The 27,984-nt window shown below is 44.6% G+C and overlaps 1 protein-coding gene across 2 annotated transcripts in view; it reads right to left on the bottom strand.

Annotated features, from left to right (window-relative positions):
• Nucleotides 1-564: 564 nt before the first annotated feature.
• USP12 (ubiquitin specific peptidase 12) overlaps nt 565-27,984 on the bottom strand; it is a 104,957-nt gene continuing 77,537 nt past the window's right edge. For both annotated transcript variants that reach the window (XM_043575697.1, XM_043575707.1), the window contains 6 exons: nt 27,318-27,547; nt 21,758-21,834; nt 21,562-21,645; nt 8,327-8,524; nt 5,042-5,120; nt 565-3,806 (listed from right to left, as the gene is read on the bottom strand). In XM_043575697.1, the coding sequence (XP_043431632.1) occupies nt 3,705-3,806; nt 5,042-5,120; nt 8,327-8,524; nt 21,562-21,645; nt 21,758-21,834; nt 27,318-27,547 (770 nt within the window). In that variant the 3' untranslated portion in view covers nt 565-3,704. The remainder of the gene's footprint in view (nt 3,807-5,041; nt 5,121-8,326; nt 8,525-21,561; nt 21,646-21,757; nt 21,835-27,317; nt 27,548-27,984) is intronic.

Consider the following 27,984-nt stretch of genomic DNA (forward strand, 5'->3'; position numbering starts at 1 on the left):
CCCCCCAGACTTAACTATTAATAGCCTACTTTTTTTTTTTTTAATCTTGAGAGAGTGAGAGAGACCACGCAAGTGGGGAGGTGCAGAGAGAGAAAGAGAGAGAGAGAGAGAGAGAGAGAGAGAGAGAGAGAGAGAGAGAATCCCAAGCAGGCTCCACACGGTCCATGAACAGCCTGATGCGGGGCTCGTACTCCCAAACCGTGAGATCGTGACCGGAGCCGAAATCGAGAGTCAGGCGCTTAACTGACTGAGCCACCCGGGCGCCCCCCTAATAGCCTACCGTTGGCCTGAAGCCTTACCGATGACAGAAACAGGCGGTTAACACACACTTTGGATACGTGTTACATACCTGCGTTCGTACAATAAAGCTAAATAAAGCGTTCAGAAACTCCCAAGGGGAAATGTGTTCACCGTACTACGATACCGTGTCCAAGGAACAAAACCCGCTTAACAAGTAGGACCCACGCGATTCAAACCCATGTTGTTCAAGGGTCTGCCCTTCCAATTCTCAAAGACGTTTTAGGCAAAACAGGGGGAAAAAAACCACACTTAAAAACCCGCAAGCACAAATAAACCAACTTTAATAGATATTATTTTGTATTTATATAGCGCCTTCTTCAAGAACCTTAGATGCTTTACAGACATTATATCTAATTAATCCCCACAACAACCCTGTGAGGTAGGTATTACTCCCATTTCACAAGACAGGGAGACTGAAGCACAGAGAGGTTAAGTGACTTGCCCAAGGTCACGCAGTTAAATTCACTGAGGAGCCAGGACCTGAGCGCCTTAGCCTCCCGGCTCCCAGTTTAATACCTCATGAGAGAATCTTTAATGAAAAGTATCCTTAAAGAAAGTATCGAGGGGAGTAGGTTACGAAAGTGAGGCCTTTCTGCTGCCACCACGGAAAAGAAAAACCCGATACTGGTCGGTAGGGGCAACGAGACCCATATATTACACCTTTCCTTTTTTCCCTTTTCCTGAAGTCGCACGGCCCCCGTCTTGAGCAATCGTCTACAGGTGAAGTTTCTGGGACAGGAGCCGTACGACTTAGCAGTGAGGCTGAATCTAGCACATTTACTTTCGGTTACGATGACCCGTGGACATTTTCATTCCAATATACAAAATCTGGGACAGCCATCCCAACAAACATGTACATAGTTAGCAACCGGCCGCCATTTGCAACGTAAACCCACCCCCGTTTCAGTCACAGTCGACCGACAACCTCACAGTGCTTTCTCTCTGGGTCCCTTCTCTCGCTGTACCTGCATTTGCCCCCCACCCCAACCCCAACCCCTGTGCTTTTAAAGTCTGCTGCGTTTCGGGCGAGCTTCCAAACATGTTACGCAGACGCGGCTGTACTAAGAGTAAAAAGGAAATTGAGACCCATCACCCCACAGTCCCTCCCCTGACAAATCGTACTATTAAACACGGTGTAGACGTGAACAGTGTGCGACTACCAAGGAGCTCAACGAACATGCTAGAACTTGCTTCGATAGGAAACTTCGCCTTGCCTTTTACTGTGGTTTTTACAATGCAAAACGGAGACACGAACGCAGCGTAGCATCCCAGTGCTGTACCTCTGTGCAAATGACCTCATCTATCTTTCTAACACGTGCCGTGGCCTAACTCAAGTAAACAACGGGACCCGGCCTCACTCGACTTCCTTCTCTGCGCTGAAAGCTACGGAAACACAGCCGTAAATTCCGAGACAATTTGGTTGAAGCCCTCAAAATTAAAAAAAAAAAATGTATCCACCTCCCCCGTCCTGTGCCCTTCCCCTTCCCCTTCCCCTTCCCCGCATTCTCGGTCGTGAGTCTCTGTGCAATGTTGTAACCAGGCGCGCTACGCAACCGCGATCGGTATAAGCCCGTTCCGGCCGGCCATAAGGCTTTAGCGACTGTGTCTGAAAAAGCAAGGTGTCAAAATACGTCGTCATTTTTCTCCCAGCGTATCTGTTTAAACAGCCCCATTGGCCAAGCGACCCTGTTAAAGATCAGTTCACGGAACGAACAGGTGACGTCATTTCCTGAGCTAAAAGATACAGATAATAAAATGTTAATAAATAGCAGCAGACAAAAATTTTTTTTCGTGGTTTTTTTTCATATTCAACAGTATTAGTAAAAGAAGTTTAGAAAATTACAGCAATTAAAAAAAAAAAAATCACTGCCTGAAAAGACTTGAAGAACATCCAAAGCCTGATTGCTATTATTCTGAATATACAGTCAATTATCTTCTGCACGTTACATTCGGCCACCGTCAACTCACTGATGCATGGGGAAGCGTCAACCACAATGGTTCACATACACTTTACGTTACATACATTACTTCTTAAAACCCCCGACAGAATGAAGTCTTGACAAATGCAAAGCTTAGTTTCTGAACACTCTTCCAGTAGATCTGCAAAGATGGGGGGGGGGGGGGCGCGGATGGGGAGAAAAGGACTTGCTTCGCGTTGTTTCTGGTCTGCTTCCTTAAAATTTCATCCTCGCACGGTTTGCAGCTAGGCACCCAGGCTGCTGGGGTTACGACAGGTTCCTTCTTCCCAGGGTAAAGAATGACATTCGAAAAGAACGCTAACTGCCAAGACACGACTTTTCCGAACACGGCTGCAACTTGAAACGTCAGGGTATTTAAGGATTCTGAAGACTGGTGAGCCACCACTGCACCAGAATTTCATCGATCGTTCCAACCGTGACAGGGAATTTTTGATAAGTTTTTTTACTTTACAAAATTAAAGCTGAGTAAAATCAGTGACTTATAAACCATGACAAAAGGACAAATATTTAGTCAGAGATATCAGTTCCTCCTGAAAAAGAGTATTTACCTCCTCTCAGTGTAATTTTTCTTAAGGTATCTTACGATTCAAAATGGTTTAAGATTCACCTTAAAAATAGAAACAAACAAAAGGACGAGTTCAATTGACAAAAACCAATAAAAATAAGCTCAAATTTACTGACAGAATCGTGGGCACTTCATACAATACTTAGACTCTACCAGTTTTAAGTAAAATAAATAAGAAAAAAACTTATAGTTACAAAGCCAGTCTTTCCCCTTGGGGAAACAAAAAGCCACTTTTGACCAGTTGTTCCCTACATATACATATACTGTATATTATTATAAGCTTCTTCAGAGAAGCAAAACATATTTGTCTTCCTGACACCGGATTCTAGTCATCTGTTCGTTTTTACATCAGAAAGGCAACTGCAAGTCTTGGGCCCAAGTGTAGTTCTGGTTTACGCCTGAAAAGACCACCGGGTGTTCCTTCTACGTGTGTGTATTCGACACGGGCAAATTTACGCGGTGCGTTCAGGATCACCTCCCGAAATGATCGCTACAACCTAGCACAGATTCCCACTCTTTCTCCTGCACCCCCAAGGAGTTCAAACCATTACTGGTGCAACGAATAAAGAGAAAATGCATGTCAATTACTGGAAGGCGGTGTCACGAGAGGAGCTGCTATCTCTGATCTCACTTCCTTGTTGTGTGGAACTGCACGGACGGCATGATACCTGAGCAAATAAATCAACTACCATGATAGGAAGAGCGTGTGAATCCATAGTCTTTGCTTTATTGTGTGCAAAGTGTGCTACTGCCCCCTGAGCTTCCTGCATTTCTCTTTTCTTGAAAAATCAGTGCTTGATCCTTTGCAAAATAACCAGAGAAGAAATGAGGCAGAAAGTATCTCTTCATCACGGTCCCCCTCAGTCCCGAGACTGATAGAAAAGGATGTAACCAGACTCAGAGTTCTTTGAGATATCTGATGTCAACCCGTAGAATTCTTCAATCGCTTGTGCATCAATTTTCTGCGGGGCAAAATGTAAACGTTAGTACGAAAGTGAGCTCTTGGAACTGCTTCAATCCAATAAAACCTCCCACGTTTCTTAGAATCGTGTCTTTCATTGGGGCTATAAAACAGCTCTGCACAGTAAGAACAGCTTAAGTTAACAGGGCTGATAATGCCAAGTACTGGTAAGAACATGAAGCAAACAGGACTCTCAGACACGGCTCGTAGCAACGTAAAACGATTCGGAGACTTTGGGCAAATGTGTCACGTTGTCTTCTAAAGCTGAACACACAAACTACCCTTTGATCCAGCAATCCTATGCCTAGGGAACAGAATTTCTACCCGGACTGTAAGAAACCACGAATTCCCAACCATTCGTGACCTACGAAAATGGCAATTTCAGATGGTCCAACCTAACACACCCAAGAAAAGTGAGTGCGCGTGTCTAGCAAAAGACTTACACCGGGGTCATGGAGGCAGTTTTATTTCAGTAATGGGCGAAAAGGCAAGCTTCTAACTTGTTCTGTTCTGACAACGGGCAATTACAATAAAAAAGAAAACCCTACAATGGGCAACACGAATAAACTGCCAGATACGATGATGAGCGGAAAAGGGCAGACACAAAAGAAGGCATATTGACCGAGTCCATTTATATTCAAACAGAGGCAAAACAATAATGAGAATGATAAGCCTCAAAAGAGCCAGGAGCCGGTCAAGGGGATGGTGGGGAGAAGGGAGGAAAGCTGTGAGGACGGACCAGAAAGAGGATAAAGGGGGCTCACTGGGGTGCTGAAAGTGCACTTGATCTTGATAGTGGTTACAGTGTGTGTGTGTGTGTGTGTGTGTGTGTGTGTGTGCGCGCGCGCGCGCATGCAAATACAGGTGCGCGCACGTTCACATAAAAATTCAAGTTGTTGCTTAAGATTTGTGTACTTTATATATATTATAACTCAATAATTTTTTTAACCTCAATTTTTTTTTTTAAACAATGAAAGCATTTTTTTTTTTTTTTTTTAAGCTAGCTCTGTTGTCAAAAGCTTTTGTTTGATCCTAAGCATTTTAAAGGTTACCTGACCATTCAAGCATTGGGATTGCCTGTTGGGGAGTAAGAAGTAGGAATCAGATAATCTGAAGACCTCAACAGTTGCCTAATATTCGTCACCTGTCATATGAATGAGAGGCTGGGAGAAAAAAGAGAAGAGTGAAATACACACCCAACTTTGAAGAAAAATAAGAAATTCAGGAACTACTTACTTCTACAATGTCGTCATCAAACAACAACCAAAAATCATGACTCTTAACTATTGCGATATAATGTCCTCGATTGGGACCACTAAAACAAAGAGAAAGAGAAGTTAATTTCATACAATGTTTATTAACATCATTCTTCTATGCCCGAATTTCACGTTCTATAAAGCAGCATAACTGAAACCGATAAAAATAGTCCTTACCTATCCTTCCCCAAAGTATCAAGCCACATTGATGTGAACTGGCATTCTATTTTAAAATCAAATGATTAGCACTCTACTTTGAAAGATATAATCAGCATTCTATTTATATGAAGTTACACTATTAAAATTATTTGCCTTTTTTAACTTATTATTTTTTTTTTTTTTTTAATTTTTTTTTTTCAACGTTTATTTATTTTTGGGACAGAGAGAGACAGAGCATGAACGGGGGAGGGGCAGAGAGAGAGGGAGACACAGAATCGGAAACAGGCTCCAGGCTCCGAGCCATCCGCCCAGAGCCTGACGCGGGGCTCGAACTCACGGACCGCGAGATCGTGACCTGGCTGAAGTCGGACGCTTAACCGACTGCACCACCCAGGCGCCCCTAACTTATTATTTTTAAAATAATTTTCAAATTTGCTTCTATGAAAAATGTAAATACATTTTTTTCTAGCATTTTGAGGGGGGCGGGGGTGTCACTGTCTGAGTTAAACTACAGAACAACACAAGTAAAAATTTTTTTCTAAGTCTTACTCTCTTCGGAAAAGTTTTTCTCTTGAGGAAAGGTATCGTGTGATAGTTAAACAAGCAAAGATATCAAATCTACAGTTCTGAAATCAATCAAGCTTGACCTTCATAAACTTCTTTAAAAACAAATGACATTTTGTTAGTATTATTAGTGCTATTTTTAAGTACCTTAGCACCATTATTAGAATGGTTTCTGCGTCTCATTTTAAACAAATCTGGAATAAAGAAATCTAGAAACTCATAAAAATGCATGTGGGACTGTTTCTTCAACAACAATAAATCCTTTGCTTTATAAAAGACGTGGTGAAGATTTCAACTTCTCCCCGTTTAAGTAGGATTCATTATAAAAGCTTCTATATAATTCTTCATTAAATTATAATTCCATTGTAATTGTTATAGTATAGAATTTGAGACAATTTTCCACACAAAGTACTGTTAATGTGAACATTATCTTAAGAGTAGCAACATGAGGGGCGCCTGGGTGGCGCAGTCGGTTAAGCGTCCGACTTCGGCCAGGTCACGATCTCGCGGTCTGGGAGTTCGAGCCCCGCGTCAGGCTCTGGGCTGATGGCTCAGAGCCTGGAGCCTGTTTCCGATTCTGTGTCTCCCTCTCTCTCTCTGCCCCTCCCCCGTTCATGCTCTGTCTCTCTCTGTCCCAAAAATAAATAAATGTTGAAAAAAAAATTAAAAAAAAAAAAAAAAAAAAAGAGTAGCAACATGAGATAAAGGAATAAGCAGCCTCTGTGCCTCCTGGTGTCGGCTCCTCTGACCCGGTTGGGGGAGCCGAGTACCCGAGGTGACAAAGCGACACAAACAAGAGGACCGCTCTTTCCCCACAGACGAAAACCCCTCAGAACTATTTTTTTAAGAAGGCTTTTAATTCTAAAATTCTGAAATAAAAGCCAAAATAAACAGATTTTGCCCATTTCTCGGGGGTTCATCTAAAGAATCACGTGTTTATATAAGAGGCTAAGAATTTTATTTTATTTTTTGTTTTGTTTTGTACTTTTTTAAGGTGGTAGAAAGGCAGAGAGAATCACAGAAAGGCTGAGGAACACAGCCTGAGAGGGAGGAGGCAGGTGGGGGACACAAAAGTTAGGCATCGGGCAGCTCGGCTTTTTCCTTCGGCCAACAGGTGGTCTGAAGAACAGACAGAAGTCGGTTACAGAAACTAATAGGAGGAGGAAGGGCTGAGGCTCCTAAACTTACTAGGCGCCCAGGAAGGCCGTTTATTAGGGATTTGCATCCTGAACACAAAACACGCTCACTGCAGTGGGCGTGAGTGCCTAACGTGTGCACGTGAGTGTGTCGCTTTCTGTGGGGATCGGAAAGACACCAACGCTTCCTGCCCGAGGACACGGTCAGTGCAGCAGATAACCCTCCACAAACACATCTCGGGGCAAAACAGAACATAAAAGCGGAGCTGCAGGCGCAGTGGAACGGAGTCCGGCGGGAGAGGAGGTGGGAGGGACAGGGCTGAGGACTCCAGGAAGGTAGGTTCCGGGGGGGCGGGGGCCTGAGACGGGCCGAAAGGGTCACACTTAAGAATTCCGCAAGCACCTGTTAGAAATCTATGCGCCACTGAGGAGGGAGAACGCATAGCTGGACTGGCACGGGCTTGCCGAGGACGAGCGTCCTCGACAGTTGAAGGATGCAGGCAAAGTAAACCATCTACGCTCTCGTGTGAAATCTTACTACAGATAAATCTGATAAAAAATAAAAAAGATTTTTAGGGGCGCCTGGGTGGCTCAGTCGGTTAAGCGTCCGACTTCAGCCAGGTCACGATCTCGCGGTCCGTGAGTTCGAGCCCCGCGTCGGGCTCTGGGCTGATGGCTCGGAGCCTGGAACCTGTTTCCGATTCTGTGTCTCCCTCTCTCTCTGCCCCTCCCCCGTTCATGATCTGTCTCTCTCTGTCCCAAAAATAAATACACGTTGAAAAAAAAAATTAAAAAAATAAAATAAAAAAGATTTTTAAATGCTGTTAATCTGTATTTATTCTGAGAGAGAGAGAGAACGAGCAGGGGAGGGGCGGAGAGAGGGAGCCAGAGGATCCTAAGCAGGCTCTGCGCTGTCAGCACAGAGCCTGATGTGGGGCTTGAACCCACGAACCGTTGAGATGATGACACGAGCTGAAATCAAGAGTCAGACGCTCAACCCACTGAGCCACCCAGGCGTCCTAAATGTTGTCACTCTTTTGTTAACGGACAAATCATTTCCTGTTTTAAGAAGTGCCTGTTCTCATAAGGGAAACATATACAAACTGATAAACAACACAACACAAAGCAGTAAGTTACGGCTAGCGATACACATCTAGTAGCTACGTGAACACAGAGGCGTGGAACCAAATGTAGTAATGTTTCGATGCAGTAATATTTCAGTATACCAAAGTTTAAGGAGGAAATGGTAAACGCACTGTATGTGAAACATCCATCTTGCGATCAACCTATCCTGACACAACAACCTGGAAGCATCAAGAGCCTCGGAAAGATCTACGCCAGGACCATCCTGAACGCCCGCCCCACAGACCAAGAACCTTGCCAGCTCGTCCCTCGGATGCAGTTACCTTCCACAGTGAACCACCACGGCGACGAGGTCGTACATTCTGTCAGGATTGGTTGCGTCGCCAGAGGTGTTAAACAGACGAAGTTCTAAAGGAAAAACTACCCGGTAAGACAGTTTTGTGTATCGATGAAGTTGATCCATGTACTTAAACCTCTTCAGGTGCAGAGCTAGAATCATGGGCAGTTTTTTAACTTTCATCCTATTCAAATAAACACGGAGACAGAATTTCATAAAAGGCATTCACACCATGTCCTTAAAAGAACTATCAAACTTTAGGATCCCATTAACAAACCATTAGTAGCTTTAATAGCCCAGCACTGCCCAGTTTTGCATCCTTCTACCAATTACTTCTATATTGGCAAAGCAACATTCTGGACATCTGAAGACTATCCCACCCCACCCGTCATCGACAAACCACATAAATCTAATTCATACTCAATACGGCTCCAAAATAGATGAACGACATCAGCCCGCTGTTAAGAAACCCTTATTCTGAAATACAGGTCCCTAATGATAAGGCAAACTGCACATGATGCCTATGATTGGTGGAGGAGAACCAGTTCCTGAGAGCTGCTAACTCCTCTGGATGTGAGGGGAGACTGAAATCCATCTGTCCCATCAGTCTATATAATTCAGTAACAGACTGACACGAGAAAAGCACGAAAGACCATTCTGCGAAAGGTGTTTGTCAGAGATAAGAAGTAACTCCGCATTAGGAATAAGGACTACGTGTATCCTCGAAAAGAGAGTAAAATGACCTGCAGATTTAGGGTTGAGTTTTTTACTGTAAAACACCGGCTATCCTCCACACTCTAAATAATCTTTATTACGCCCTTAAATGTCATTTCGCCCCGACACGACTCCGCACTCCTGGCTCCTCCTCATGACAGCCTGTTCTTCTGAAGGCTCAGCTCACACGCTGTCCCCCCCACACAAGTAACCCCGCTCTTCAATCCCCCATCGGCACTTTCTAGATTCACTCTATGCATGTACGGTTTATGACCCCATCAAATGTTTATGATGATTATGGGTCTTTCTCTTCTTCTAGGGTCTAAAATCTTGCCAGGGAGAAACCACTTTTATTTTGTTTTCATTTTCTTTCTCTATCGAGCAACATGCCTGGCACGTGACAGATACCTGACAAGTGTTGCAGCACTGAATTCCGTATGTGTTCCACGAAGCGAAACGCCTCATTAATTAAAAAACGAAATTTACTAAGCCATTGCCCCTAATGAAGTGAAAACAAAAGTCATTCTGTAGCATCTCGCTAAACCTGCATCCTACAGATCTTAAATGCGGTGGGCAGCTTGTTATTCCGGAAACGTTTACTATTCTACCCTGGCCTTTGAAAAACATTAGCGAGAAAAAACAGATACTCATTCCCGGAAAGAAAGCTAACAGTGTAAGAGTCTTTATGGCCTTTGCCTCAGTAATCCCAACTTCTAGAACTTAAATATATCCTCTCAGATACAAGACGTCTGAAAAACATTCACTTCTAGAGTTATTTTAGATCGTGAAAAACTGGGAAAATCCTAGAGACAGGCATGCGACAGAGATATTATGGGTTCAGTTCCAGACCACCACAGTAAAGTCAGCATTGCAATAAAGCCAATGGAATGAAATTTTTGGTCTCCTAGTGCACGTAAGAGTTAGGTTGACATTATACCGTGTCCATTAAATGTGCGCTATTACGTCCAGAAAAAAACAATGCAGATACCTTAATTAAAAAACACTGCATTGTGAAAAACTGCATCACCTAAGCCTTCAGCGAGTCATAACCTCTTTGCTGGGGAAGGGTCCTGGCTCACTGCTGACCGATGGGGGCAGTGATGATGAAGGTCGTTGGGGTGGCTGCGGCATTTCTTAGAAGAAGATCATCAAGTCTGCCACACTGACGGACTCTTCCTCTCGTGACCGATTTCTCTATAGCACGAGATGCTGTCTGAGAGCATTTCACTCACAGAACTTTCCTCAAAATTAGAACCAGTCTTTTCAAACCCTGCCCTGCTTTAACTACCAAGTTTGTGTAGTATTCCAAACCCTTCGTGGACACTTCAACCGGCTTCACAGCATCGTCAGCAGGAGCAGATTCCATCTCGAGAAATCACGTTCTCTGCTCAGCCGTGAGAAGCAGTCCTCACCCCATCGCGTCCTGTCGCGAGATCCCAGCAACGCCGTCCACCTTCAGGGCCCGCTTCTAGTCCTGGTTCTCTCGCTGTGTCCACCACATCCGCCGTGACTGCCTCCACGGCCGTCCCCAACCTCCAAAGTCATCCCCGAGGGTGGGAATCGACTTCTGCCAAACTCTTATAAAGGAGATTTTGACCTCTTCCCGTTGTTCTTAATGGCTTTCCATTTCGGGAGGCATTTAATTTACTTTGCCCAGATCCATCAGAGGAATCACTGTCTGTGGCACCTGCAACTTTATGGAATGTGTTTCTTAAAAAATAAGAAAGTCAGAATGACTCCTGGATCCACGGGCTGTGGAATGGACGCTTGTCAAAAGGCACAAAAACATTCACCTCAGGGCACAATCTCCATCAGAGCTCTCGGGTGACCAGGCAGCACGATCAATGGATGAAGAGCAAAATTTGAAAGGAATCTTTTTTTCTGCTTTTTCCCTGGGCAGAAGGTCTCAACGGTGGGCCTCAAATATTCAGCAAACCGGGGCGCCTGGGTGGCGCAGTCAGTTAAGCGTCCGACTTCAGCCAGGTCACGATCTCGCGGTCCGTGAGTTCAAGCCCCGCGTCAGGCTCTGGGCTGATGGCTCAGAGCCTGGAGCCTGTTTCCAATTCTGTGTCTCCCTCTCTCTCTGCCCCTCCCCCGTTCATGCTCTGTCTCTCTCTGTCCCAAAAATAAATAAAAACGTTGAAAAAAAATTAAAAAAAAAAAAAAAAAAGTAAAAAATATTCAGCAAACCATGTTGTAAACAGACGTGCTGTCACCCAGGCCTTGTTGTTCCATTTATAGAGCAGAGCGGATTTAGCGTAACTCTGGAGGGCCCCAGCATTTTCCGAATGGCCAGTGAGCATCAGTTGCAGGCCACCAGCTGCGTTAGCCCCTAACAAGAGAGCCCTGTCCTTTGACGCTCCGAAGGCAGGCACGGACTTCCCTCTAGGTGTGCAAGTCCTTGATGGCACGCATCGTCTTCCACAGAGGGCTGCTCTGTCTACACCAAGCACCTTCGTGAACGATCTTAGCCAGACCTTCTGGAGAACTTGCTGTAGCTTCTACATTAGCACTGGCTGCTTCGCCTTTACTTTCACGTTACGGAGACGGCTTCTTTCCTCAACCCCCACCCCTGCAGCTTCCAATTTTTCTCTTGCAGCTTCCTCGCCTCTCTCTGCCTTCAGAAAGTTGAAGAGAGTTTTGAGGGCTTGCTCTGGGTCAGACTTTGGCTCAAGGGAATGTTGTGGCCGGTCTGCTCTTCTGTCTAGACCGCTCACACTTTCTCCGTGTCGGAAATAAGACTGCTTCGCTTTCTTGTCACTTGTGCGTTCGCTGGAAAAGCACTCTTCATGTCCTTCACGAACGTTTCCTCGGCACTTGCAACGTGGCTGCAGTTTGGCACAAAGGACCCAGCTTTCAGTCTGTCTCAGCCGTCAACGTGCCCTTCCTCACTAAGCTTCACCATTTCTAGCTTTTGATTCAAAGTGAGAGATGTGGGACTTCTGCTTCCACTGGCGCACGTAGGGGTCACTGCAGGGTTACTAACGGGCCTAGTTTCAATATTGTTGTGTCTCAGAGACTAGAGCAGCCAGAGGACAGGGAAAGGGGGCCGGGGGGGAACGGACGGTAGAGCACTCAGAGGACATACAACTCTCAAGTAAGCTCACCATCTTGTAAGGGAGTGGTTTGTGCCACCCCCAAACATTACACCAGTGACATCGGAGAGCACGGGTCATTATATGAAATGTGATAATAACGAGAAAGCATGAGATTTGGTGGGAATTGCCAAAATATGACAGAGACACAAAGTGAGCAAATGCTGTTGGAAAAAGGGCCTCAATAGACTTGCTCGACGCAAGGATGCCATAAACCTTCAATATGTTAAAAAAAAAAAACGCAGCGAAGTACAACAAAGCAGGGCACAATAAAATGAGGTGTGCCTGTACCTGTCTTACAGAAACTCCTTCTAAAAGAGGGAATGATCACCAACTCATTTCTGAGGCCAGCTGAAAGCCGGTACCAAAACCCGACAACGGTATTACAAGAAAATCCCAGACCAATAATATCCCTCACGGTATCTCAAAGATGTGAAAATCAATAGAACATTAGCAGATTGAATCCGGCAACATATAAACCTCCCTTGGCGATGGTATTATAGTTCTCCTAAATGAAACGCTGATGTTTTTTCCTCAGGTTCTTTGTAAATAAAGACCAGTAACTGCAAAAATGGAAAGATTCCTTTATGTCCCTGAATTAACAAAGTAATCATAAATTTGTACGGAGCATTTTAAAATATTAATAGAGCCCGTTTCTCCTCCGGAAGAAAAGGGTCCTCAGCCCAACTTCAGTTTTCCGGAAATTTTAGATCTCCGCAGAAAGACGATGCTTACCAACGATGTGATTTTGAAAAACAAGCACGTCCCCTTCCAACCTCATCAGAGTATTCTGCACCAGGAATGAGCGGCCTACAGATACTATTTTCTTAGCAAAAATGTACCGCCCTCGTCATACACCAGGTTACAAAGTCAATGCCTACAGCAGCCACCGTCACATGGGGTGGCGGGCACATCTTCTCACCCTGGGGCCCCATGACCCAGCGAGCAGACCCCGACGGAAGAAGTCTTGTGCCCGAGATTTATCAGAGCGCTGCTCTGGGGGCCGAGTGAGGAAAGCCGAGAGGGAAGAGGAGGAAGCCAGCTGAGGGTTCAGTCGCAGGAAAAAGCCCACAGAGAGCAGCTCCAGCTCGGTCCCTCGGGGAAACCCTGCCTGGACTCTGAATCTCGCTGCAGATTTCTCTGGACCGTGGCGAGGTGACTGGGCTTTCACACTCTCTTCTTCACCTGCCGGTCACAGGTCACAGGTTAAAGAAATTCCCAGAAGCTTCCTCCCGCGGTAGCCCCAGCCCCAGAGGAGTCCTCTGAAGAAGAGCCAGCGTGAAAGCGCCCCAAAGGAGTGGGGGTGGCGGAGAATGGGCCCTGAGGCCACTCCCTGACTAGAATACCGGCCACTCTGCTGCAGGCAAAGGGGGGGGGGGGCACGACAAAGGCGAGTTCCATATTCTAGAGCTGTCTGCTGTCTGCAGATTCCCCAAGAATGGCCAGAAACCGTTTTTTAAAGGAAAATTTCCCATTTGTGGAAACGGTGGGAGCCAAGCAAAGAGGTCCACACATACTGCGGGCCAGAGGGCACTAATACGCAAACTCTACCCCGGACAACTTTAACATCCCATCAGCACAAGCACATAAGAACTTAATGGAATTCTGTTGGCAGAGGAGTCTTGACCACGCAGAAGAGTTCGTCATCGTACAGACAGAAAATTCCACCTTCTCGTGGACTGTCATGTCAACGAGGCCTAACTGGGGAAGGTCAGGCTGAGTGTGACAGGGAAACGGAAGTTATGGCTGCACGTGAGGAAGACACCAGACTGAGTGGGAAGCACCGAGAGGAGAGCTGGACCCGACGGAGCCTGACTCCAGTGGGCGTCATCCACGAAGGCAGGTCGGGGGACAGGGCAGATCCAGAGTGCCCCGACCGGGGGTGGGGGGGAAGAGTGCCGATCGCTATCTGGAGATGCTTCCAGGCGCGCATCCGGACAGCATCAACCTGTCAAAAGACAGAAGGACCTAGGCAACCGGACACACGGGTCAGATTCAGGAGGATTCCAAATGGGGGAGGGGGTGCTACGGTCTGAATGCTTGTGTCCCCCCAAAACTCATGTTCAAAACCTAATACCCGACGTGACGGTTCTAGGAGGTGGGGCCTCTGGGAGGTGCTTGCACCACGAGGGTGGAGCCTTCACAGATAGGACTAGTCTCTTCATGAAAGACCCTAGAGAGGTTGTGGGAGTCCTTCCACCAGGCAGGAAGGCACCTGCTGGGGACCACGAAGAGGGCCCTCACCGGAACACGACATGCTGGTGCCTCGATTCTGGACCGCCAGCTTCCAGAATGCGAGCGAATCGACACATTTCTGCTATTTATAATCCGCCCAGTCTATGGGGTTTTGTTACGGCAGTCTCAGCAGACGGAGACAGGGTGTGTGTGAAAGGGCTGACTACTCCCGACGTGATACTAACCGTGACTAGAACCTGCACACGCAGAAAAACGATACGCATCTAGCTAGGGAAACCGAGCAGAAGGGAAGAACTTGGCCTCAGGAACAGGAAGAACCTCAGTTACCACTAGATCAGGGTGGACAGAGAGACAGGCAGCGGCCACAACAACCGGATGCCGAGTCACCTGGGCACTGCGTGAGTCGTCCTCAACGGGACGGCGGTGGGCCTGGAGGCGGGCTCGGCTGAATGTGGCCTAAAGGGAGAGAGAGTAAGGGAGGGGAGCGAGGAGGGGTGTGTGGTGGAGAGCCGGTCAGGCTGCCTCAGCTCCCCACTGCCACTCGTCATCAGATCCCGCTCTCAGGGAGAGGGGAGTGACAGGCGAGTGTTCCTTAAAATCGCAAGCGGCACTCCCAGCCCGGAGGACAGGAAAACAGCACCTAGAACAACCTAGAACAACGCCAGAAGCCACCAAATCCTCTTGCTGCAGTTCCCCGGCTTCGTCACCTTGCTTCTACCCTATGCTTTTATCCTCCCACTGGGTGACAGCTCGGGACTGTCTCATCCACACTTACCAACCTCGTATTTTTCCTGGACTGTGCTATACAGGGGTGCTACGTGAAAGGAGTCAATGTGCGGACGAATTCCGTACGAAAGATAAAAAGATCAACTTCTTCTATTCTGTGGGTCTCCTCAGAGTCCACAATATGAAGCATGAATAAACAACGAAGAGGAAATTTTACTATATAGCAAATTCATTTGATCACGGAATACTTATTTTAGGGCACCATTTCCAGAAATCGTTCTTTGACGTTGTTCCAAGATCGGCTGGTTGCAAAGAAGACACTGTCTTTACGTTAACACAAACACAGATTCCGAATGAAAGCCAAATCACATGCATTTTTCTTTCGTGGTAAAAAACATATGAACTTCACCATCTTCACCCCTTTTATTTTTTTTTTATTTTTTTTTTCAACGTTTATTTATTTTTGGGACAGAGAGAGACAGAGCATGAACGGGGGAGGGGCAGAGAGAGAGGGAGACGCAGAATCGGAAACAGGCTCCAGGCTCCGAGCCATCAGCCCAGAGCCCGACGCGGGGCTCGAACTCACGGACCGCGAGATCGTGACCTGGCTGAGGTCGGACGCTTAACCGACTGCGCCACCCAGGCGCCCCTGGATTCACCTATGTTATATGTGACAAGATTTCCTTCCTTGTCAAGGCTGAGTGATACCCCATTTTCTGTTCATCCCACATTTTCTTTATCCGCTCATCTGCAGATGGACATCTAAGCTGTTTCCTCCTGTTGGTTATTGTGAACGATGTAGCAATAAACACAGGAGTACACACATCTCTTCTGACACCGTTTTCAATCCTTCTGGATATATATCTAGAAGAAGGAACGCGAGATCATAAGGTAGTTCTATTTTCAGTATTTTGAGGAACCTCCTCACTGTTTTCCGCAGGAGCTATGCCAGTTTATAGTCTCACCAATAGTGTACGAGGCTCCAGTTTCTCCACATCGTCGCCACACTTATTTTCTCACTTTCCAATAAAGGCCACCCTAACTGGTGTGAAAGGATACCTCACCGTAGTTCTGATGTGCCTTTTCCTGACGATTAGCTTTAGTTGAGTATCTTCTCATATGCTTGGCGGCCATTTATCTCCTTTGGAGAAATGTTTACTCAAGTTCTTTGCCTGGTTTTTGTTGCTGAGCCGTACGAGTTCTTGGCATATTTTGGGTTATTAACCTCTTGTCACGTATTGGTTTTCAAATATTTTCTCCCATTCATGCCTTTTCACTCCATTTATCGTCTCCCTAGGTTACGCGTACATTTTTAAGCTTGACAAAGTCCCACCTGTCTACTTTTGCCTTTGTTGCTTGTGCTTTTTGGTGTCATATTTGAGAAATCATGGCCATATCCAAGGTCATGAAGACTTTCCGTTATTCTAGGAGTTTTATAGTTTCAGGTCGTATGTTTAGGTCTTTCATCCATTTTGAATTAAGTTTTGTACATGGTATAAGGTAAGGTTTTGCACATGGATATCCAGTGGTCCCAAAACATCGGGTGAAGAGACTGTGTACTTTCCCTATTTTTGTATCGTGCGGCCTTGGCGCACTTGTAGATCATCTGACCATGCGAGTGAGGGTTTAGTTCTGGGCTCTCTACTCTTTTGCATTGATCTATAGGTCTGTCTTTATCCCAGTCCATGCCGTTTTAATTTCTGTAGCTTTGTAATAGGTTTTGAAGTCAGGAAGTGTGAGGCCTCCAGCTTTGTTTTCTTTAAAGATTGTTTTGGCTTTAAGAGTCCTTCGAGATTTCTCCTATGAATCTTGGGTGTTTTTTCCCCTATTTCATCAAAAACTGCTATGGAGATTTTGACAGAGGTTAAACTGAATCTGTAGACTCTTCTAGGTAGTATGACCATTTTAACAGTATTAAGTCTTCCAATCCATAAACGCAAGATATCTTTCCATCTACTTGTACATATCTTCTTTAATTTTTCAGTAATATTTTATAGTTTTCAGGGCACAAGTCTTTAGCCCCCATCATTAAGTCCATTTCTAAGTATTTTAGTCCCTTTGATGCTACTGTAAATGGGATTCTTTTGTTAACTTTCTTTTCGGATTGTTCAGTTAGTGCCCAGAAATGCAACTGATTTTTGCATGTTGATTTCATATCTGCACGTCTGCTGAATTGATTAGTTCTAACAAAGTTTTTTTCTTGTTGTTGTTTCATCTTTAGGGTTTTCTGTCATTAAGATCGTTATCTGTGAACAGAGATAATCTGACTTCTTCCTTTCCCTTTTGGATGCCTTTTATTTTTCTTTTTTTTGCCTAACTGCCCGGGCTACGATTTCTAATACTATGCTGAATAATGGCAAGACTAGGCACCCTTGTCTGGTTCCTGATCCTAGAGAAAAAGCTCTTATTTTTTTAACCACTGGGTCTGATGTTAGCTGTGGGCTTGTTAGAGATGGCCTTTATTATGTTGAGGTATGTTCCTTCTATCCCTAGTTTGCTGAGTGTTTTTATCATGGACGGGTGTTGAATTTTCTCAAATGCTTCTTCTGTGTCCACTGAGATGATCCCATGGTTTTTGTACTTCATCCAGACTGAAACCTTCTAAAGTCAAACTGGTTTTTGTTTCTTTAATAAGAACTATGATCTGTATATCCAACACAATCTTACTCTCTTAGTCTGAGACTAAGAGCTGGTAGATGTCAACTAATGCAAGTGAGACCCAAAAAGATTAAATCAGACTTGCTCAATATTACCACGCAAGTTATCAGAAGGGCTGACGCTAGATCCTAGTAGAAAATAGATAATTTCTGTATTGCTGTCTTTCCGTAAATTAACGCGCAACTTATCCTACAAAAATACTCTAAAAACTGTGTGAAAATGTGTCTGTTGGTGGGCATATACATACAAAATATGCATATTCACCAAAGCAATGTAACAGTAAAAAAAAAAAAGGGGGGGGGGAACAATCTAAGCTATTAGAGTTAGCTGTGAACACAGTTCACAGATTATGGTATATTATGGTACGCCCATACAAAAAGTCTATGGAGCACCTCATCAGAATGATGTAAAAATATACTTTCGGTGACATGCTTGTCATTTATTAAGTGAAAAAAGCTACAAAACTGCATATAAAAATTTGATTCCATTGCAAGAATTACATGTGTGCATACAGACACCCTTCAAAAATCCAGGATACACAAAAATGTTAACGGCGCTTTCATAATGATTCTTAATTGATGTATACTTATCTATATTCTCTAATTTCTTTACAGAGCATATATATACATATTCCCCATGTATATTAACAAAAAAGCTCATATTAAATGATATATTAAAATCTCATGGATGTCTGCAAAACAAACAGCTTGAGTTTGTAAACCATCTTTAATTACTCACGTATACGGCTATTTGTCATTCTGTATGAAGACCAGCCAGGCTCACAGATACGCCTTCCTCCATGTGGCCAAAGAAGTTCGCGAGTCGGATTCCTCTTACTTACATCTAGTCCTTGACTCTGTCTTCCTTAACCAACAGTCTCAGACACCTTCTACACTTTCAGGATTAATCTGATCCGTCCTCTCCCCAACTTTTGTGAGGTACCCACCCCAACCATCTTCACTAACAGAAGGGAACAACGAGTCATCTGCTTTGATTACCTGTGTCCACTACCTAAAAGCCCTTCCTTCCTAATAAATGTATCTGTGTCCAAAAGAAAAACAAAAAGATAATCATTTAAAAACCTAAGTTCTTCTTTTCATGAACATTTCAGTTCACCCGTCAGGTGGGGCCATACTAGGTAGACGGCTGTGCCGTCAGGGGAGAGGGGAAACCCAAGCAGAGCAAAGAGCATGTCTGTATGACATGTGTGCATGGTGGGGGTGGAGGGAGAAGACCGGTCACCTACAGGGCCACTGAACAATTAAAAAAATACAGAAAGATAACGGGAGCCAATTTTTACTTTCAGAGAAGGAAACCACAAATATGAAAAAGGAGAAAACCAGAATGGACCCTATGGTGTTGGCTGAAATTGGGGATTTAATTGTGAATTCATGGTTTTTCAATATGGAAAGATCAACAGGCAAGATACACAGGTAGAGATGTGAAATTGGGAATTTAATTGGGAACTTATGGTTTTTCAATACGGAAAGATCAACAGTCAAGACACACAGATACAGATGTGAAATTGGGAATTTAATTGGGAATTTATGGTTTTTTAATACGGAAAGATCAACGGGCAAGATACACAGGTATAGATGTGAGTATATACCCCCACCCTCCAGCTCTGCTCACCCAGGGGGCTCGAGAACAGACACATCCCGATAGCAGGGAGCACACCTCTATCAAAGTCTTGCTTTCTAAACATCATTCTCCTCCTCAAAGGAACCAGGTCTCTCTGGAGAAATGGCTGGACCAGAGTGGGGGGCAAGGCAAGTACAAAATGAGAAAATGAGCCAGGAGTATCTTGTGGTGCCAGAAAGTAAAGAAACACTCAAGGATGAGGGGACAGGTCATAAAGACACAGGCACCAGCTTGAAGGGGTTCCCGCTGGCCAAATCGGGGATCATTTGCACATAAAAAAAGTGAGAATGGCAACGGATCATAACCCACTGAAAAAAACAAACAAAAAAACCCCTGGAGTCCAAACTGAGATTTGAAAATGAAAAATATTAGAAGTCTGATGAGGAATGGGTGTATTTACAATCTAAAAATAACCTCCACACAAAATACTTATGAATTATACATGAGCAAAAACATGGCGTAAGAGGGAAGAACTCTGGGAGACATCCCCTTAATCAAGTGCTCAAAGATAACAGCACCAGTAATGGGATGTGCAGAAAAGGGTTAACCTAGCGGGCCTCAGACTGTCTTTACAAAGGTCTGCTTGGGGGGCCCCTGGGTGGCTCAGTTGGTTAAGTGTCCCACTCCGGCTCAAGTCATGATCTCGCGGTTTGGGGGTTCGAGCCCCGCGTTGGGCTCTGTGCTGACAGCTCAGAGCCTGCAGCCTGCTTCGGATTCTGTGTCTCCCTCTCTCTCTGCCCCTCCCCTGCTCACACTCTGTCACCCTCCTGTCTCTCAATAATAAACAAATGCTTAAAAAAAACACTTCTTTTAGAAAGGTCTGCTTATAAGGGTGATCCTTGGTTAATATATGAGAATTTGGATTTGAGGAGTGTCCCTAAACGATAAGCGTGTCTCAACACGCCTAAATTGTTTGAACAAACAATATGGCTTATGCTCAACACCTGTTTTCCTTCTGAGAGTCTGGAATTTTGGTACACGCTGGGCAGACGGCACCTAGCCTTCGGTTTAAAACACTGGACACGGAGTCTATAATGAGCCTCCCTAGCAGAAAACACTTTTCCCACGTCACATTCAACACTAGAGGAGTGAAGTACGCCCACGTGACTCCACGGGACTGGACTCCCGGAAGCTCGCCTGGTTTTCTGCTTTGCTGACGTGCTTTGTCACCTTTCCCTGTAACAAGTCTCAGCTGTGAGCATGACTACATACACGGAGTCCTGTGAGTCCTTCTAGTGAGTGTCCGGAGTGGTCTTAGGGACCCCCACACACCATGTGTCACTTAAGAGGATACAACGGGAAGAAGAGAGCATCACTTCTGGGGGACTCCCACCCAGAATACATAACCTGAACCTAATCCTAAGAAAACACGAGACGACCCCAAAGAGGGCGGTCTATAAAATAACGAATCGGTAATCTTCAAAACTCTCAAGACTTTTAAAGTCAGCAAGAGACTAAAGAACTGTTCCAAATGTAGAGACTAAAGAGACACCAATACTAAATGTAATGTATGTTTCTGGACCGGATCCTTTTTTCCATAAAGGACATTACCGGGACATCTGCGCTAATAAAATAAGGTCTACGAGAACAGTGGCGTGTCAGTGTGACTTTCCCCGTGTGGGTGAAATACGGCCATGGGAAAACTTCCTTGTTGGTAGGAAACGGCCACTCAAGTGTCCAGGATCGTGGGACATCACACCAGGACCTTATTTTCAAACGATTTAGGGTAAAATAGCATTCTTGGTACGGTTCATACAGCTTTTCTTTGACTTTGAGACTGTTTCAAAGTAAGAAGTAAGGTAACAAGAATGATGATGACGACTCCATTCCCTGACCCCGAATCCCAAAGAAGAGAAGGTACAACATCCTATGTGGGAAGAGCGGAAACTCGGGTACAGCTCCCCCTACCTCTCCCCACCAAGGAAAAAGCTACACAGGCAGCAAAGCCTCGAAGTCAAATATTTTAAGCGTACTGGTTTAGGATTGTTAAACAAGTGTAGAAAGTGGCCTGAGGGCGGAGAGTGGAATACTGTTGATCTGGTAATAACTTAATGCGTCTTCATTACTCAACGATAACATTCAAAAGTTTTACTCAGTGTAAATTTTCACACATCCCTTTCAGCCAGAAAAGCCCATCGATAACACCCATTGCCAGAGAAATCACTAAAACAGTTTAAAAACTCTAAATTACCGTTTGTGTGCCTCCTGTTTGCTGCGACATTCTTCACAGTAATATTTGTATTCACTGCACAGAGTTTCTGTGTTGCTAAAACCCCTGCGTAAAATTCAAAATAAATTTATTTTGTCTATACCGGAAAACTGTGTGTTTCAAAATATTCTAAACCAAAGACATTCATTAAATTTCACATAAATACATCTACAATTACCTTAAGCAGTGAGTGATCGATGTGTTTTGTTCCACGTCAACAGAAAGGTCTAAAAAATCTTCATCTTTGCTGCTTATCTGGAAAAACAGGGAATTACCTTTGATTTTTTAAAATATCAGTAAATCACTGCTCTGAAATGATAGAATTAAATTCATTCTATTAGTAGTAGGTATATGAAGAATTCTTTTTCCCCCCAAATTCACAAGAAATCTCCTTGATCTGGATTATCCAGCGGGACACTGAGTAAACGACCCTCATCATGTGGACAGGTTAAAGAGCAAAGTACATCTGGGACCGATTCCCTTACTGGCAGAGGCGAGGATGTCAAATCCCATCACTTTCCCGAATCTTGGTATTATCGTCAAGCACGAAACAAACTGCCCATAGACACTGATACTTAAAACACACACGCGCACGCACACACAGGCCAGGACGGAATGAGGACGCTTGGCAAGGGCCTGACGCCCGTGTTGTTTTACCATTCAAGGAAATAATTATAGCCTAAAATGCCAAATTACAATCTTCATCGATGACCTTTTCTAATCCTTCCCTGAAAAACCTAATGTAAGGTTCTGTTTGAATTATGGCTAAATCATCTGATAAAAAAATTAGTGCTTATTGGTTTGAACAGGATTAGGGTGGGACTGCAGACATCACTTTTCCCAGCTCTTTCCTTCGACGACTCTCTGCCCGGGGTGAGTGTGCAACAGAGCTCTGGCGGAGCCTCGCACCCACCACGGCCGTACCCCCGGGGGCCAAGTGCTCTCCTGCTTCAACGGCGCACCTGTTTCAGGAGCTCGGCATCAGTAACTCGTGATACATCGTGTAGCTGGACGGATCTGGAGCCGCATCCACTGTGTCCTTATGCCGACAGGAGTACGTTTTTCCCGTGCGCACAAGGTACAGTGACACCGTGAGGTAAGTGATCTGGGTCACGAAAGATTCAGTGAACGAGAAAGAATAAGGAAGATGGCACAGAGAGAGGAAAGGGAACGGGAGGTGCTTAAGGAAAAAGAATCGGCTCCGTTTTGGAGGAAGGAGAGGAGGGTGGCACGGGATGGCGTGGCAGAGACAGGCTAACACGCGGCTTTACGTGCAGGCCAAAAAGGAGTGAAGATTTAAGAGCCTGGCGTTTGTCAAAACGAGGTCTGCGGGTTCTCAGGCGCTGCCTCGGCGGACTTCATTTTACACTTCCATCTTTATGATATAGAAGGAGGCTCTGGATCATCTGGATATATCTGAGTTACTATGTTTGGGTTCACAAGCGTGCTGGTACCAGGCAACCACCGAGTGGGGCACTATTTAACTTGCAAAAGTGTTTGTAAACACGTCTGCTTGTTGTCGGACTCCCATGCTCTAACGTCAGGTCACACCCAGGATGTGGGAGACCCAGAGAAGCAGTCTAAGCTGGAGACGTGCGTGGGGAGTCATCAGCACAGGCGGTAACGAAAACGGACCGCGACCCTCCCGATGCAGAGTGAGAAGCCGCCCAAAGTGAAAGCCTGGAGGACACCCACATTTAAAGACTAAACAGAAGACAAGGAACGAGGCCAAGAAGAAACCATCAGAAGACAGAGTTGTTACAGGGACCCAGCCTCCTAACCAACTGGGGTATTAACAACCGCGTTACCAACACCTGCCGCACAAACACTGCCTCCTCCAAGAAGCCCACTCCTACGTGGAGAGGTCAGGTCTCCTTGTTCTCTGACTCGCGCGGGCTCTTGTGCTTACCTGAACCGTAACGTGCTGGACTGGAATTGTCTGCCTGTCACCGGCCTGTACTCCTCTACGAGCAGCTGCAGATCTGGATCTCTATGTCTTACTCACCTTCTGCCAACCTCTACCCATCTTCTACCTGGCCCGGCTGGCACTTAAATATTTATGCAAAACTAAAGAAATGATACATATTCACTCTTCAGAAATTCTCAATTTCATCCCTCTAGCTGAGTTTGATAAAGGCCATGGGGTACTGATGACCATTTACTGAATCTGCAAGGTAATGACTGGGATTCTGAGGAAATATTCTCAATTCACACCTTAATTCTTGGGAAACTATCTGCAAATATAGACTGCAGGCCACAGGAGGACCTAGCAAAGAATGGGGGGAAGGATCACTAGCCATCCGTTGCAAATAAAATAAATATTTGAGCAAACATGGATGGGTGACATCACTTTGTCCTTCAAAAACATCTAATCCTCATCCCCCATTGTCCCCAGTCTACAAAATAAGCTTCCAAGGCCTGGCACCACAGCATCCCAAAGACCTCCACAGGGTCCCAAATCTACTCTGCCAGCTTCACCAAAACTACATTTCCCAACGTGCTAAGCAAATTTAACTATCTTCTGTCTTCTTGAAGAGGATGAATCATACAGGTCTCCGAACACAGACCAAATTTCATCACACCAAACACCAACCGACTGCCAAATTCTCTGATTCTACCCACCCTTCCAATTGAAACACCGCTCAGTGTATTTCCTAAAGCTTGGAATTCAGCTGCAACAGAATTTTTCTTTATAAAACCAGTGGAGTTGCTCAGATCGAATAAAGGTGAGTCCTGAGACCAATTCCTGCCATCAAACACTGCCCAGTCCAGCTCTTACTGCAATGGCTACAACAACGAACAGTAATCCTTACTCTAACCCAAAAACACCCACACAGGATGTTAATGCATTCAAGCATTCAGTTAAACCTCTTTCGCTTGATGTGAAAGAGGTTCACCAATAAAAATGGATTCACAAAAGAGAATTTTATTTATTACAACTGTGTCCTTTCATTAACTAAAATTACACCGTTGACAATGATCACCCTGCAGAGCTCTGGTTATAGTTCAAAAGATGAACGCATAATCAACAGTCAACAGTCACTCGTCTTTATTGGTTAGGGTTCCACTGAAAGAGCCTATCTTTTTATTCACGGTTGAATCAAAAGGATCACTATTTGCTTTACGAGAAAGAAACCGCACTACTGTCTACATTAGCACCAAAAACAAAACAAAAGACAAAAGAACAACAACAAAAAACCCCCACACTTAGGTATGCAAAGCTAACAAAGTATGTACAAGATCAACACGAGGACAATGACAAGATGACTTCTTCCATAAGAAAGAAAGATGTAAATAAATGTAGAGTCCATGTAAATGGACAGTAAAGACTCAACACTGTCAAGAAGTCAGTTCTGCCCAACTTGATCAACAGTCAACACAATCCATTCAAAATCACAGCACATTATTTTATGGATAATAAACCAGTTTCTGAATCTTTCATGATTCTACAGTTTACATGGAGACGCAAGAGGCCCAGAGAAGACAAAGCAATAATCATCACAAGTGGGAGGCAACCTAGACGTCCTTCAGTATGTGAATGGATAAACTGTGACATGTCCACACGATGAAACAGAATTCCGTGGTAAAAAGAAACGTGTAGCTGCCAGGCTACAAAAAGACATGGAGACACCTTAGGTACATATTGCTAAGAGAAAGGAGAAATCTGAAAAGGCCTCGCTCATACCTACGATTCCAACTGTACATGTCACCCTGCAAAAGTCAAAACTATGAAGGCAGTAAAATGACCGATGGTTGCCAGGGATTTGGGGAGGAAGGAGGGATGAATCTGTGAAGCACAGAGGATTTTTAGGGCACTGAAAACTACTCTGTATCATACTGTAGTGGAAGACACGGGTCATTATACGTTTGTCAAAATAAACAGAACCACAGAACAGATGATACCAACAGTGAACTAAAATATGGAATACAGAATTAGTTGATAATGTACCCATCAATTACTGGCCCGTCAACTGCAACCAATGCACCTCAGTAGTGCAAGATGTTAATAACAGGGGGAAGTGGAGGAGAGGAGGTATTTGGGAACTTTCTGTACTTTCCACTCAATTCTTCTGAAGTCTATTAATTAAAAAAGAAGAATACAGTTCCTTATTAGCCTCCGCCAGTGTAAGTTCATCTGATCTAGTCAACCAAGGAACTATGGTATTCTTCCAAACATCCATAAAACATCTGATCTTTTCTCGCCGTGGACTCTCTTTTCCCCCGGACGATGCTCCTCTCCTCTTAAAACTAGTAGTACGACCATCATACTGAAGGCTGAGTCAGGCAAAAATCCTCAGTGGATGCTGGATCCTAGGGGAGATTTTGATGAAGAACAAGGTATTTGTGTCTCCCCACAGACTGCCCACTAGTTACAAGGGCATAAAGGCCGGTCATCACCAAGCGGAGAAACTGAACAACAATTTGAATGGGAGATCAAAGTTAATTTCCCCATCAAGAGGCAGGTGGGTACTGTGTGCCCAGACAGGATGCCCTGAGAAGGACACAACACTAACTGACCACTCCAGCCAAGAACGTACCTGCATCTAATTAGAAGGAAGCATCGGGCAAACTCAGTAAGAGCAATGTTCAACTGTTTTTAAAAAGGAGGGCACATCTTCTTTTAAAATGTAAAACAAATGTCATAAAAGACCAAAAACACTATGGGAATGTTCCAGATTAAAGGCGGCTAGAGAAAACATGACAACTATATGAGATGCACACCGCTCGAGCAAACTCTTAACCAGATTCGGTTGCAGGGGAAGAAATGCCGTGAAGGACACTGTTGGCTCAACTGGCAAAACGGAGTAATGGAAGCCTGATTAAACAAGAGTCTGATCTTTCATGCCTCAAGTGAGAAATGAGGTAACAAGGTAACGATATAACAAAAGGACTGCGTTATCCGATCCCACGTGGAATCCAGTGGAATCCATTTTTGGGCTTCCTCCCTACTGCTCCTCTTTACAAAGTACCCAGCAAGCGGGTGCCTTCCCCGCGGAGTATAACAAATACGCTTTAGTTTTTATTCCAACAAGACACATAACTGTAGGGAAAGGAAAAACAGAAGCATGTGCCTCCCTGACCTGTAAGTTTCTTACGGGCTTGCCTGACACACAGACATAGAATTTCCAGAACCCGGCTCTCTGGCCTCTTCTACTGAAACAGAATCAAACACGGTTGATCCTTGAACAATGCAGAGGGGGGTCAGGCGCACCGAACTCCCCAACCCACACCCCTGCTGCGGCTGAAAATCTGGGCGTAACTTTCAACTCCTCAAAAAGCTAACTACTAACGGCCAGCTGTTGACCAGAAAAGCCTTACCGATAACGTAAACACTTGATTAACACACACTTTGTATACGTATCGTGATATCAATAAAGTAAGCTAGAGAAAAGAAAACGTTACGAAGAAAATACATTTACAGTACTGTATCCAAAAAAAAAAAAAAAATCCGCAAACAGGTGGACCCAGGAAGTTCGACCCCTATTGTTCAAGGGTCAACTGTGGTCCCAAACTGCAGAAAGTTACTTTTTCTGTCGTCGCGGGTATTCACTGTTAATAAGCAACATTATGGAAAAAGTGTAGACAGATCCCTTTCAAGTGACAGGTACATCTTCAATCTTCGTGTATCCTACACCTAAGAAATTCCAGCCTCGCGGTCCACTCTCACTCATCCTCCAAAGAACTTTCGCTAAAAAGGAAGTAAATTTGCTCCCTCTAAAATTTTACGATATACTTACGGTTTCACAAGTAAGACATCTGGTTTCATTTGTTAATGTTCCCTGAAAAATCTCATGAACCCACGTTGGGTCTGGTGGGCTGCTGTTATTTTCGCTGTCGATATCACCATTGGGTAAACGGCCATTTTGCTTTTCCTGCTTTCTCTCTTCTTGTAAGATATCAGCAATTGTATTTAGTAGGTAATTTAAGAATTCATGGGCATCTTGTTGCATGTAGTTGTCAAAAAGTTCTAAAACCAAAAATACATTAGGGCATTATTTCAGAATTAGTAACTTCATTAAAACTAGATTTAAAACGAGAATCTCGTGGTCTATCAGAACCAAGCACAAACGTCTGGCATTGTCGGTCATATACAAGAAACAGACGATCTTTCACACACGGAAAGAGGACTAAGTTTGGAGAAAAGACGAAAAGACAGTTGAGATGAGAACTTTCCTTTTAGAGAAACGATACTAACCGATCCATGAGAAAAGGGCAAAACCCGCCTTGAACGTTTACATAACATATGGAAGGGACCAGAAACCGCTGTATTATTCCATGAATATTACGACGTGGCAAGCTGTAAAACCGACACTGGACAACCTCTTGCCAACGGGAAGCCAAATGCTTAAGAACCACACAGAAAGTTTGCTGCAATTCTGAATCACTGGGCTGTGCATCCTCGGG

Source organism: Prionailurus bengalensis, chromosome A1 (genome assembly GCF_016509475.1).
Source record: "Prionailurus bengalensis isolate Pbe53 chromosome A1, Fcat_Pben_1.1_paternal_pri, whole genome shotgun sequence".
Classification (NCBI taxonomy): Eukaryota; Metazoa; Chordata; class Mammalia; order Carnivora; family Felidae; genus Prionailurus; species Prionailurus bengalensis.